This window comes from Petromyzon marinus, chromosome 29 (assembly GCF_048934315.1).
Source record: "Petromyzon marinus isolate PM22_M1 ecotype Great Lakes invasive population chromosome 29, UKy_Petmar_22M1.pri1.0, whole genome shotgun sequence".
In the NCBI taxonomy this organism is placed as follows: domain Eukaryota; kingdom Metazoa; phylum Chordata; class Hyperoartia; order Petromyzontiformes; family Petromyzontidae; genus Petromyzon; species Petromyzon marinus.
The window spans coordinates 6,603,534-6,617,664 of NC_133695.1; the positions used below are offsets into that span (position 1 = coordinate 6,603,534).

The window sequence follows — 14,131 nt, forward strand, 5'->3', positions numbered from 1 at the left end:
TTGTGTGTGTTGTGTTGGCGACTTAAAATCCTGTAACTTATTTTCCAGTTGTACAGCTTGCGAGCTTGGTGGTGATGCCAGACATGGAGGTTAATTCTCTAGACCAGTGGATGGAAGTTTTCAAACATTTTAGTGAACATTTTAAAGTTAATTTCAAGAAATCGATTGCTGGGTCTAAAGGGGGCAAACGCTGTAATGTTTATTCCTAGATGGAGCGTTTGATAATCGTGGCGGCTGGATTTTTGACACTTCACCGCTTCCCTGCGATTCAATGTCACGATTTATTAAACCTTGTGGCGAAGGTAGCAGCTGCTGGTGGCGGTCGAAGAAGTTTCTATAAACCAGTACAGTGCACGTGACCTCGATAGAGAAATTGCTTCTCAAGTGCGTGCAGTTTAGTAAAATGTATCGCGAGCCTATTTAATCCATATGCCGTTTTGCTCTCTAGGCATACCTAAGTAAAGTTCAATTTTGATTTAAAGCTTTCGTGACTGCAGGGATTCATATTCTTGGTTCTTTCGGTAAAGTCACGTAGAAGGGAAACAATAAAATAAAAAAATATAAAACAATACAATTCTCACGACGTTTCGATTGCAACACAAGCAATCATCGTGAACCCCCCGCCCCTATTTTAATAACTTATTTATCATTAACTTAGTTATCAGAAAGCCACACTGATCCATTGGACTCGTTTTCAGGACACTGCTACATTGGGTTTTTATTTTGTTGAAGAAATGTTCAGTGAACTAGTGGCGAGTGTTTATTATACAAGCTGGAGGAAATCAGACCTCCCCCCCCCACTCCCGAGAAAACCCACACGCGCGACGGAGCAACACGCTATTCCCGTACAGATTGCAAAAGATGGCGATTCGTCGCACTTGCTGTACTGCCTTCTCCTGACGAATCAGGGTATGGCACCTCTTCAATGCAACACACTTCAGAACCTGGTCTCATCACAGCTGAGTTAATGCAATTCTATGGGGCCTCTAAGTAGATCGACATGAAAGTCTATAGGCCTTCTATCCAAGTGTTTGGCTATCTTTGGAATGTAAGTCAACTGGTGGCGAGATCGAGAACATCAGCCCGTTACACTTCATAACCTGGTTTCAATCACATGTGGCCGAATTCCAGATTTGAACCCAGGATCTTCAGTGGCGCGGAGCCATCTGGGGTAAGCTGAAACGAACTCGTCTGTCGACTCGTTTCGCTGATGAATCGTCACCAGAATTCTTCCGTGCCCTTCGGCACAGTTCGGCAGCGTAGCCTCCCGGAGACTGAAAGCAAATCCCGTGACACATTTACGCTCGTCAGAAAGAGAGAAAAAAACCCATCAACGGGAAAACGCAAAGCGCTGCATTCAACTGAAATTGGTCTTTATTTGGAACACATGAAAAGAAAAAGCGGGAGACAATATATGCATATTTGGAAGTATAATTGTATAAATGAGAAGTTGCCACATCAGGGAAGAGAAAGAGTGGGTTGGCTGGGCTGGTAAAGGAGGACAAAAAAAACCCAACAAAATATTAATCCATTACGCAAGCGTGTTGTTAACGAGACGAGACAAATACATCAATTAAAGATTTGCACTATCTTACAGGTACGTATTCCAATATTTGTGCTTTAGACAAATATGTACCAATGCATACAACTCGGCCGCACAGCAAGAAGCGGACCGCGCTATTTCTTCGCGCGCTGCCTCTTGCTGCTGTTGCTGTCGACCGCGGCCGTCGCACCGTGAGCCTTACGCGTCGTACGCCGCGCCGCACCCCCCACCGCCTCCTCGTCTCCGTGCAACATCTTGCGCCGTTTTGGCAGCGCCTGACCGGACGCGGACGGGCTCGCGGAACCGGCGGCGGCGGCGACAGGGACCGTGGTGGTGGCAGCGGCACAATTGGCGGCGCCACACCCACCGTCACCGCCGATGGAAGCGGAAGCGGGGGTAGCGGATGAACTGGCGGCTTCCCGTGCCAAGCACCGCTTGCGGTGGCTGCCGCTACTGCCGCCCCTGCCACCGCCACCGCCGGCGCTGCCACCCTGCGCCGCCACGGCGCCGGGACGCGAGCGACTCCGGTCGGCGGCGGGTGGCGCCGGCTGAGAACCGTCGCCTCTGTCGACCCCGCCGGCACCACCACCACCACCACCACCGCGTCCGGCACCCCTACCGCGACCCCGACCTCCACGTCTGTGCGCTGAATGCCCCGCCGCCCTCCCTCCCACGCCGGCAGCGAGAGCGACGTCGCCGGCGTCCGCCGCCGCCGAAGTCGACGGCGCACCTCCGCCGCCCTTGGACGGTTGTAGCGCCGGCGGAGGCGGCAGCGCGAGCTGTACGCTGTGCTGCTCTGTGAGCTTGGCCTCGGTCTGACCCAGCTTGCGCTCCTGCTCCAGCAGACGCGTGCTCTGCTCGACCATCACCTGGCTCTGCTCCAGCAGCTTCTGCTCCTGCTCCTGCACCTGGCGCTGCAGCTCGCCCAGCTTGCCGCGCAGGTCGTTGAGCTCCTTGCGCAGGCCGCCCAGTCCGGTGCTGTTCGCCTTCAGCTGCGTCTGCATCTTGTTGAGCTCCTGCTTGGCACAGCTCTGCTTCGAGAAGAGCTGCACGGTCGCCAGGGCGCCAGACGGGCCTGGTACTTGATCGGCGACGGGCACAGCAAGGGAGAGGAGGAGGTGGTGGGGAAGAGGCGGACGTGATGAGAAGACACCCGGGGTTAAAGATAATTTTTTACAACGATAATTACGCACGTGACGATTTTCCCGACTGCCACCACCACTGCCACTACCGCTGCCACCACCACTGCCACCACCACTGCCGTTTTCCCAGTGATTAAGTATTCATTGCAGATCTTGATTCATCATTCAAAATCTTGATTCGATAAAAAAAATATATACATTTTTATGACTTTTACCATATATGAATTTACCATATATGTACGGTTTTGTTTAAACCATTTAGCTAAATTGAACATTCGCATAAAGCTTGCGTGAACCTTCAATTATCCATTCCAACACAGTGCATGTATGTACGTATTTTCAACCTCTTTCGCATCGTATGTAGCCAACCGTGCGTGCATCCATCGTGTACTATAAGTCTAAGCATAGATTTGAGGATATTTGGGCTCAGGATCAGAGGTCAGAGTGCTAAGCTGGTTCTCAGCGGTCTCAGTCTGGTCACCAATAACTGCACAAAACAACACTCACTTTTGGTTTTGGATTTAGTTTCACCCAGTTGTATTTTGGAGGTCACGGGGTCCAATTTTTCGAAGCACCATTTTATCTCGGCCACAAGTTCCCGCAGGGACCTGTAATTTTGGCTGCATGAGTGTTTATTAGTTTTGCCCTCCCTTCGGCTAAGTTGAATTGCAATTTCCATCGCTACACTCTGCGGTCATTGTTGAAGAGGCACCACTGACAAATTAACCTTATGGCGGGGTCCCATAAGCCCCCGGCTGTCGCATGAACTGCGTTGCGACGTCATTTTATGTCTGTTGAAGGCGAACGACACGGCAATCTGTTCCTTTCGACGAGCTCTGCACGATGCGCTAATAAAAGTTTCAAAATTTTGCTTCTTCTGCGCATTCGTCCTCGCTACGCTTGGACGACACGGCAACAGAATGATCCGCGCCAGGTGGGTCACGACGTTTATATGCGCGGTGGGACGGAGTCGCCAAAAATAAATTAATTAATTACGATTTATACTTCCGTTTATTCGGGACCCCGGGGTCTCGCCATACGGTTCAAATGTCCTTCTGTGGAAAAGATCTTCATAGTTCATCGGATCCCTCCATTCTAAATAAATATTCTGATTCCATGCATTTGTATCTCTGGTTATTTTTTTCCAAAATGGTTAGGGATGGACCTCTGTTGATCCAGCTGACACAGAATGACCAGGGATTAAGGTGGCAGAAGAGAGATGGGGAGAGATACGTGGAGAGGCACTGAAAGAACCAATTTCACAAACACAGGGAGAGACTCGGGGAGAGACTCGAGGAGAGAATGTGACAAACACAAGGAGACATTTTAAACAGAAAGTGTGTGGGGACTTTGGAACGTGGGGGGACACGGAGACACGGTGGGAGCGAGCGGCTACCGGAGGTGGCGGACAGGAAGCGGGTGGACATGTCTCCTCCGATCTTCTTCTTGAGGCCCGGCACGATCTTCTCGTCAAAGTACTCCATGGCCATGGAGGAGATGTCACGCAGCTCCTGCAGCACCTCGTGGGCACGCTGCGGCGTGCGCGTGCCGTTCACGTAGCGCAGCACGCGGTAGATCTCGTCAATCACCTGTCACAGCAGGGGGGGCGGTGGGGGGGATGGTGGGGGGGGGGTGATGTTCAGCGCGGTGAGGAGTTTCAAGTAAATGGGGGGGGGGGGGTCGCATCGGCGTCGCGTCACGAGACGAAGCGTAGTGTCGGATGTCTCGCAGAGCAGTGCAACAATACCCCCATGTTAGAGAACACCCTCACAGAAGTGGCTACCACAGAGCTGGGGGGAAACGAGGAAAAAGCGAAGGGGGAGGGAGGGGGAAGCGAGGGGCAAGCGATGGGGAAGCAAAGGGAAGAGAGGGAGAACGAGGGGGAAGCGAGGGGCAAGCAACAGGAAGCGAGGGGGGAGGGAGGGGGAAGCAAGGGAGAAGTGAGGGGGAAGCGAGGGGGGAGCTAAGGGAAGTGAGGGGGAAGAGAGGAGGAAGTGAGGGGGAAGCGAGGGGGGAGCTAAGGGAAGTGAGGGGGAAGAGAGGAGGAAGTGAGGGGGAAGCGAGGGGGAAGCTAAGGGAAGTGAGGGGGAAGAGAGGAGGAAGTGAGGGGGAAGCTAAGAGAAGCGAGGGGGTAGCGAGGGGGAGCGAGGGGGGAGCGAGGGGGGAGCGAGGGGGGAGCGAGGACTCACTCTGCCAGGGATGAAGCAACACAGGTTCATGTCGACGTATTTCATGAAGGTCATGGTGAGCAGGGAGAGTCGCGTCTCCACCGCCGCCAGGATGTCCGCGTGCCGTGCCAGCGGGTGGCTGCGTCGCTCCGACTCGCGCCTGCGCCGCACACATGTACGCGCGGGAACATGAGCACTGGTGTAATTGCGAGCACTTGCACGCACGGGGCGAGTGAACGACGCGATTTGAATGAGCGTGCAAACAAAACACACGTGCACTCAAGCCACGCACGGAAACTCGTCAGTCTTGCATAATTAACAAGTAATATTTAAAAATACTTTGTTTAAAACACGCTTTAATGAAATGTACTGTACTGGAAATGGCAGAACTCCACGACTCCAGGAAGTGGCCCCGAGGCTTGCCATAACGTAAGGGGACCGTGGTGACTTACAGCCAACGTCAGTTGAGCGTGGACAGTTAGACCCAAGCCGAAACATATCATATAAAAAAGATGGTTTAAAAATAGATGTTTTCATTTTGAATGATATAATATAGTATTGTCATCAGTATGACATAAGTATACCAAGTTTGCAGTCGATACCACATTGGGAAGTGGGTTAAAATTGAGTTGCAAGATTTGAGGATACAACAACGACGACAACAACAACAACAACGACAACAACAACAGACAGAGTGAGTTAAATAAAAGCGTGTAAAAAGAAAATTGATCTTTTACTTCTGACATGGCCCCGAGGATGGGTTTTTCTGTGAGGTGGCTTAAGGGGTCAGAGACCACGAGCCGGTAATGTCGAGAGCCTGAGTTCAAATCCAGGTTCTCAGCCGGCTGTGATTAAACTGGGTTCGCAAGTGTGGCGAGTTGGGGGGGGGGGGGTGAGAGGCCACCACGACATGCGGTATCAACTGGGGGGGGGGGGCGTACAAAGAAGGTTGAGAATCCACCGATTTATTGTTTTTGTTGGTGGTCGCTGGCTGGCACGAGGACCCTACGTACCTGGGCAGCTGGGACTTGACTTGCTTCTGGCACTGGGCGTGGTAGCGCTCCACCCGCAGGAAACCCTGGTTCAGGACCCGCTGGCAAATCACGTTCATCTTCTTACAGACCTGGGCATCGATCGGCAAGCGCACGGCAACAGCTTCACCACTGGGCAAGCTGACGATTCGGCGATCGCAGTCGACTCTTACGCCGGAGATACGCGTGTCGAGTCGCGGCCGCGTAAGAAACGATCGTGTTTTCATTATCCATAATATCGGGTCGTCTCATCCACACTGCTCATCGGCCACACTGTACGTACGTTGAACTTCTTTCGCACCGTACGTAGCCAACTGTGCTAATCGGAGGTGTGGGGGAAGGACAACAAACTAAACACAAAAAGGAGTTATAAAGAAATTCGTTTTCAATGTAGATGATTTAAAAATGCAGTGGCTTTCTAATCTCGGAAAGAAGAGCGTTCCAGGCAGCCGCAGAAGCGCATGCTAAAGCGTGCAATGCGGTGACCGTCTTTGTTCGATGGCCAGCTAAAAGCTGCTGCAAGGATGACCGAAGTTCACGTGATGGTTTATGTTCCTTAAGATCAGCAAGGTAACACTTCTCTCTCACACACTCTCTCTCTCTCTACTTCTTCCCTCCCACTGCTCCCCACTGCGGAATTCCCTCTTCCCATGCCTGTCTCTTTTCCCCCAAGCACTCATAATAACCGCGGTCAAGGAACGCGTTGACGCCGATGTATTGTGCTGTTTGTTGCTGATCCACTCCGTGAGCCCATTCAAGTGATTCGCTTATTTTCCCTATACTTGTCACTCCTATTGTGTTTTTGTATTGTTTGTTGTTGTAACGTTCTGTCCTGCCCCTACTGGACATCTGTGAAAAAGAGCTTTATAGCTCACCAGATTCCTCGAGGAAACGTGCATATTCAGATTCTTAAAATCCTGCAATCCACATGGCTTCCGTCTCAAACGGGTGTGTGGTGGTGCTCATCTCCCGGGACCATTGTGGAGACACGACCGCTCTCACTGGCGTAGCTACCGAGTGTGTAGGCGGTGCAACTGCACCGGCGCCCACGGGCCACAGGGGCCTGGGCACCGGCCTACGAAGAAGGGGGCGACGAAATTGGACAGGGAGTGGAATAAGGTCACTGTTGACTTTCCACAAAATGGTACTTATGTTATCAGGCTGAGTGGAACTCACGATCTTAAGACTGTAACTCGCGATACTACGGCTGCAAGTGCGCACTCTTATAATTGCGATCTCACAATTATGAGTAGGGCACTAAGAACTGCTTCCTCGGCCACCTCAGTCGCTGAATGATGCATTGTAAATGTCCGTGTTTGTACACGCTGCGATAAAACATGAATCGGCATCGTTAATGAAGGCTCAAACTTTCTCCAAGTAAACAAAAGACATCATAATTACTCTTGTTATTGTGACGATCACAGCCCTGGTTGGTGTTTATCCGTGGGGTCCTGTTCCACTCATTGGTACTGCCGCCGTATTTTTAGTCCCTAATGCGTTATTTCCATTCTCCTGCGGGTTCGGTTACGTAAACTCCACCTCCACGCCACGTCTATATTTAACTCAATGCCATTAACAAACCCTCGCAGGCGACAGAAGACTTGACGCAGCAGAGCCGAGGACCTTAAGTTCACAACCCTGCCCCTCCTCAAATGACGCGCCATGCCGCCCCAACAGGCGAAGCTCTCCCGGTGGCGTAGCCCTTCGGGTTGTCCAGGCGGTGAAATCGACCGGGGCCCGCGGGCCGAAAGAGAAGAGCATAGCCCCAGGGGCACCAGGCAAGAGTGCAACGGCGGGGAAGGGTGTTTAGTAGGAGAGAGGGCAGGGTGAGGAGGAATAGTGGGATGAGAATTCTCCCGGTACTGCCCAGAAGGAAACGTCTTAGCTGGGGGATAATCCTGATTAAGAGATAACCCGCACTGGGATATTGCATGAGGGCTATCCTATGGAGGTGGGGGTGTCTTGTCCACCAGATCAACCCTGTCCACCTCTCCAATTGTTCCAACCGTCACACCCGTCCACTCGACCGCCGATATTCCTCTCCAACTAAATTAAAGTCCATTTGTTTATCCAACTAAAAGCGGCGAGGACGTAGTTTCATTTTCAGGAGTGATCTGGGTCACAAAAATTACAAATTCAACACAATAACCAACTGCGAATTGGGGGGAACCGCATAATCCTAACGGTGTACGCCCATGAACCCAAACTTACGAGGTTTGGGGTCAGTGGATTGAGATTTTTAGAAAAAAAACTGGATTGTGATGAGGTGGCAGTATTGCAAGTTAGTTTGTGAAATCATGTGCAGCAGAACCTGTTGTGTTATCCACTGTAATTGTGATGGGGTTTTTTTTTGTGGGTACTGTAATTTCGTTTCTTCACACACACACAAACACCATGTAAAATTAAACTATCCAAACACCCCAAATACAGGATGCTCCTGAAAAAGTCTCGAGAATCGATGAGGCTTTCCTGATAAAATGCTTGACTCGCTCGCCATCCACTTATTGATCCATCAATCCGTCCATCCAGGCTCCTCTCCACCCATTCATTAGTTCACTCAATTCATCCACCAATTAACCTACCTACATAGCCACCCATCCAATTATCTGCCATTCCAACTATCTAGCTCTTCACCCATCCACTCATTCACCTCCTGCCCACCATTCACTCCTCTAACTCTCCATGCCTCCCAACAATCCACATCTTACACGTACTCACGTGTCTCCCCATCTACCCATCGGCATGTTTAACCATTCAACTGTCCACTTCTCCGCTGATCCCCACCTAACATCGCCCCTCAACTCCTCCACCACTCCACACTTTTCACGAGAGTTACAGCTTCAGGGGAAGCGGCGTTGATGTGAAACGATGGTTCAGAGCGCGCAAGCCGAGGAATCGTAAACAGGTTACGAGTTCAAAAGACTCCCCCCCCATCCACCCTCCTCCTACATCGGGGTTAGACAAACACACTGCGTTTCTTGTGGAGGTAGATAAAGTATGTACCACTTTGTGGGAAGGTCAAAAAGGTGTTCGTCCGTCCGTGGGCAGACTAATCTCGCACATGGAAATGTGTACATTTATCCAAATGGCCCAGGCCTGTAAACAGGATATGAGCAGCTCCCACCATTTGTTTGAACAGGAAATAACTTTTTTTTTGTTAACATTAAGCGACTGTACAGACGTAGGTAGAGGCGATGGGTTGGTTGCTGGCAGCATCGGAGGACGCCGCTTGGCAAGATGCAAGGAGGGGGAGTCAAGGTAAAGATGATAATGACGTGGGCAGCTATAGACAGGTGACTAGAGGGCAGCACCACGGGCAGCACGAGCAGATGCTGAACAGAGGAAGGCATAACATTTTGAACAGGGGGAATTATCAACACATTACGAAGAGGGCAGCGTAAGTGGAGGGTAGCACCAATAGATGATTGAGAATAGGGCAGCGTCAGTAAATATGATGAATAAAGGGCAGCATTATGAGATGGTGGTTATGAATAGGGGCAGCATCAGGGGATGATGAACCGCGGGGAGAATCAGTAAACATGATGAGGGCGGCTTTAGGAGGTGAAGGTTATGGATAGGGGCAGCATCAGAAAACAATTAATAGAGGGCAGCGTCGGTAAATAAAAATTAAAGGGCAGAGGCCGCGGTTCACATTCCCTAGCACAGATACGCAACAACCGGTCTGCTTAGCCAATCGTGGTCCACGTCGCCGCGTGTCAGCCAATGAGCGCGCGCGTAAGCGCGTGTGCAGTGGGAAATGTGGTTACCGGGGCAACGGTGTCCAGCCCCCTCCCACTTTCGTGTCCCCACCCCAAGCCCCACCCTCCCCTCAGCCTAACCCCGCCCTTCGTAGGCCACGCTCCCGCTCAGTCCCGCCCCCCTCTTTCGCTCCGCCCATAACACAACAGGGTCCGCCCCCTCCCTCATTCGCAACCCTTCACTTGGGAGCACCCCGTAACTCCCGTCTCGTTTAAGCACCGCCCATTATCACAATAGCTCCGCCCCTTCATTATATCGCCACGCCCAACTCGCTAAACCCCACCCCCTACTTTAGCCCATCCACTCCCCCCATTTAGCCTGGCCCCCACATTCACCAAACGCCCCCCCCCCATTGAACCCCCCCTTTCCCCCCCCCAACACAGCCCCGCCCCCACCCCCCCCACACACACAGCCCCGCCCCCTTCCCACCAGGCGCAGGCCGCTGATCTCGTCGTAGCTGCAGAAGGCGAGCACCGCGTCCATGGCGACGGACGGCAGCGACAGGAGCTCGCTCTCCGCCTCCATGCGGCCCCGCGGTGCGAGCCCCGGGAGGCGACGAGGACAGGAGGAGGAGGAGGGAGGATGCGAGTGGCGGCGCGGGGGGGCTCGCAAGATGTCCTCCTCCGCGGGGAGGGGGGAAAGGGGGAGGAGCCTGAGGGGCGGGGGGTGGGAGGTTGAAGAAGCGGAACTTCCTGCGCACGTGACGCGGACGTGACGCCACGGCTAGCTTTGGGGGTGGTGGCGCGGTGACGTCACGCGATATCGCGATATATCGCACGCTGCAAAGGATGCGCGATTATCGCGATAATCGTACGGGTTTTTCCCCCCCCGCCTGGTTAAACGGAATAAACTTGATTGTAAAAGGAGGGAAGCCGATATCGCGATAATCGTCAAAGTGTGATATTTTTCCTCAACATTTTAAATCGACGTGCTTCTGATTATTTTGTTGCTATTATACATTTACCCATGTTGAGCTATCATTTGTGGCCAGGTCGCTTCTGAAAAATAAGTTAATACCTCGGTGAGCTTTACCTGGTAATATTAAAAATATATATTATAGTTTTACTTGTATAGCTTTTAAAGCGATTCGTTTACCTTCCTTATAAAATGAAGTGAATCAAAGTAAAAAATATAATAAACCAAATAAAAACAAAAAAACACTAATGTAGACTGTTATTCTAGTTCTTAACCTAGGTCAGTGTACTGACAGTCTATAATGTAGACTGTAGCCTGGTTATTAAGTATGGTGAGTTTACTGACAGTCTATAATGTAGACTGTAGCCTGGTTATTAAGTATGGTGAGTGTACTGACAGTCTATAATGTAGACTGTAGCCTGGTTATTAAGTTGAGTGAGTGTACTAACAGTCTATAATATAGATTGTAGCCTGGTTATTAAGCTTAGTGAGTGTACTGGCAGTCTATAATGTAGACTGTAGCCTGGTTATTAAGTTTGGTGAGTACTGACAGTCTATAATGTAGACTGTAGCCTGGTTATTAAGTTTGGTGAGTGTACTGACAGTCTATAATGTAGACTGGTTATTAAGTTTGGTGAGTGTACTGACAGTCTATAATGTAGACTGTAGCCTGGTTATTAAGTATGGTGAGTGTACTGACAGTCTATAATGTAGACTGTAGCCTGGTTATTAAGTATGGTGAGTGTACTGACAGTCTATAATGTAGACTGTAGCCTGGTTATTAAGCTGAGTGAGTGTACTGACAGTCTATAATGTAGACTGTAGCCTGGTTATTAAGTTGAGTGAGTGTACTGACAGTCTATAATGTAGACTGTAGCCTGGTTAAGCTGAGTGAGTGTACTGGCAGTCTATAATGTAGACTGTAGCCTGGTTATTAAGCTGAGTGAGTGTACTGACAGTCTATAATGTAGACTGTAGCCTGGTTATTAAGTTGAGTGAGTGTACTAACAGTCTATAATATAGATTGTAGCCTGGTTATTAAGCTTAGTGAGCGTACTGGCAGTCTATAATGTAGACTGTAGCCTGGTTATTAAGTTGAGTGAGTGTACTAACAGTCTATAATATAGATTGTAGCCTGGTTATTAAGCTTAGTGAGTGTACTGGCAGTCTATAATGTAGACTGTAGCCTGGTTATTAAGTTTGGTGAGTACTGACAGTCTATAATGTAAACTGTAGCCTGGTTATTAAGTTTGGTGAGTGTACTGGCAGTCTATAATGTAGACTGTAGCCTGGTTATTAAGTTTGGTGAGTGTACTGACAGTCTATAATGTAGACTGTAGCCTGGTTATTAAGCTGAGTGAGTGTACTGACAGTCTATAATGTAGACTGTAGCCTGGTTATTAAGTTGAGTGAGTGTACTAACAGTCTATAATGTAGACTGTAGCCTGGTTATTAAGCTTAGTGAGTGTACTGGCAGTCTATAATGTAGACTGTAGCCTGGTTATTAAGCTGGGTGAGTGTACTGGCAGTCTATAATGTAGACTGTAGCCTGGTTATTAAGCTGAGTGTACTGGCAGTCTATAATGTAGACTGTAGCCTGGTTATTAAGTTTGGTGAGTACTGACAGTCTATAATGTAGACTGTAGCCTGGTTATTAAGCTGGGTGAGTACTGACAGTATATAATGTAGACTGTAGCCTGGTTATTAAGCTGAGTGTACTGGCAGTCTATAATGTAGACTGTAGCCTGGTTATTAAGCTGAGTGTACTGGCAGTCTATAATGTAGACTGTAGCCTGGTTATTAAGTATGGTGAGTACTGACAGTCTATAATATAGACTGTAGCCTGTTTATTAAGTTGAGTGAGTGTACTGACAGTCTATAATGTAGACTGTAGCCTGGTTATTAAGATTAGTGAGTGTACTGACAGTCTATAATGTAGACTGTAGCCTGGTTATTAAGTTGAGTGAGTGTACTGACAGTCTATAATGTAGACTGTAGCCTACACCAGCATGTGGACGCTGCCGTGCCCCCTCGCCAGCCTGCACAGGTCGACCCCCTCCCTACCTTTCATCATGCTAAGTCCGCCTATTAAATGCTAATTTTTATGCTAATTCCTTTGTCAAGGCACCTTAATTACTCTCACACAGCTTAAAGGTCGCGGTCTGAGCTTGGCTGTGTTTCACTCCAGCACTGTCCTCGAGACAGTCTGGTCCCTTCACCTGATGAAGGCCGCTTGTGTTGTGGCCAAAACGTCGTGATTTTTGTTGTTTTACTTTTTACCTACGTGACTTTACCAAATAGAACCAAAGTAAAGGTTCTCATGTTTATACAAGTTTAGAGATGGTCGTAGGTTGTCAGCAGCATGGGCAGGGCAGCTAATGTTAATGTTGGAGAACACTTTCTTTGGGTCTTTCGGTAAAGTCACGTAGATAGGTTCAAAGAAAATAGCAAAAAAAATACGACGTTTCGATCACAACACAAGCGCCCATCATCAGCCACGAAAGCTTTAAGTCAAGATTGAATGTAGGAGAAAACAACGACACCGGCAGTGGGGTCTACACCAATCTAAGGGGGCCGCCAGGCAATCATTGCACCTCGCTACAGACATCCACACACACTGCTGATGGTGGAGGTTGACAAGAAATCACAAATCAAGTCATGATCCAAAGTGGTTGATGACATCTTGCCAATGATTGCTGAGTTCATAACCATCCTACTAGGTGGAAATTGTGTCTGTCTCTATATATGGATGGCTTCATGAACGAATCTTTGTTGATAGCCAGTAGGCTTGTTGAACCCCATCAGATTTCGAGATCAGAAGCGAAGGTGGGGGGGTATTGCAATTATATAATAGATCAGTAATCAGCCACTTAGCATGTGACTCCTCTATAAGTTATTGCAATGTGTTGTGTATTATTTAATAATACGCCTCCAGGCTACGCTGAGTCTGTAGCTATCACAGCGGTTGACATTATTTGTATTCTCAATTTCGATTGATTCTCTAATTAGTCTTGGCCAGTAATAATTAGTTTTGAATAACAATAACAACTTTATCAAAATCAATTGAATGTCGTTGTTGGCAAGCATGCTCTGCCACTGCTGACAGCTGTGTTTGGGATAATTTAATATTCCTTTGGTGTTATTTTAATTGTCTTACGCTAATGTTACGTCCTGTCTGTCCAATATAGCATTTACCCCATAAGCAGTTTATCAGATATACACCTTCTGTTGATAACTTCGGTAATTCATCTTTAGTACAAGACACTAGTTTTTGAATTTTGGGTACCTTACCAAATCGCACTTTAATGTTTTGCTTTTGCAAAACACGGGCTAATTTGTCAGTAACTCCCGAGATATATGGTATGTTAATTATTTTCATAATCTGACAACTTTCAGCAGTATTGTTGTTCGGTCTTGGTTTGGCATTCAATGCTCTGTTATTTTGATCATTATTGTAGCCATTCAGTCGTAGTGCTTCCTTAACATGTTTAATCTCTCTCCTTCGACTTTCACCATCTGACACTGATTTTGCCCGATGTATGAGCGTCTTGATGAGAGGGTGATGATGCGAAT

The 14,131-nt window shown here is 48.9% G+C and overlaps 1 protein-coding gene across 2 annotated transcripts; it reads right to left on the reverse strand.

Annotated features, from left to right (window-relative positions):
- Nucleotides 1-1,356: 1,356 nt before the first annotated feature.
- Nucleotides 1,357-10,310, reverse strand: FBXO28 (F-box protein 28). 2 transcript variants are annotated; one of them, XM_032962841.2, is made up of 5 exons: nt 10,073-10,310; nt 5,867-5,976; nt 4,875-5,013; nt 4,082-4,274; nt 1,357-2,618 (listed from the first exon to the last, which is right to left on the reverse strand). In XM_032962841.2, the coding sequence occupies exons 1-5, from the start codon at nt 10,166-10,168 to the stop codon at nt 1,678-1,680; spliced, it is 1,479 nt and encodes a 492-aa protein (XP_032818732.2). In that variant the 5' UTR covers nt 10,169-10,310; the 3' UTR covers nt 1,357-1,677. The 2 variants fall into 2 exon arrangements, with proteins under 2 accessions (XP_032818732.2, XP_032818731.2); XM_032962840.2 differs by having other exon boundaries at nt 1,357-2,624; nt 10,073-10,304.
- Between the last annotated feature and the right edge of the window lie 3,821 nt (nt 10,311-14,131).

Excerpts from the sequence above, each read along its gene's own strand:
- FBXO28 (XM_032962840.2), bottom strand. The coding sequence starts at position 10,168 with ATGGAGGCGGAGAGCGAGCTCCTGTCGCTGCCGTCCGTCGCCATGGAC. Across the intron at positions 4,275-4,874 it reads GTTGCTTCATCCCTGGCAGA|GTGATTGACGAGATCTACCG; the intron begins GTGAGTCCTCGC and ends CTGCTGTGACAG. Across the intron at positions 2,625-4,081 it reads CTTCCTGTCCGCCACCTCCG|TACCAGGCCCGTCTGGCGCC; the intron begins GTAGCCGCTCGC and ends TCGCCGATCAAG.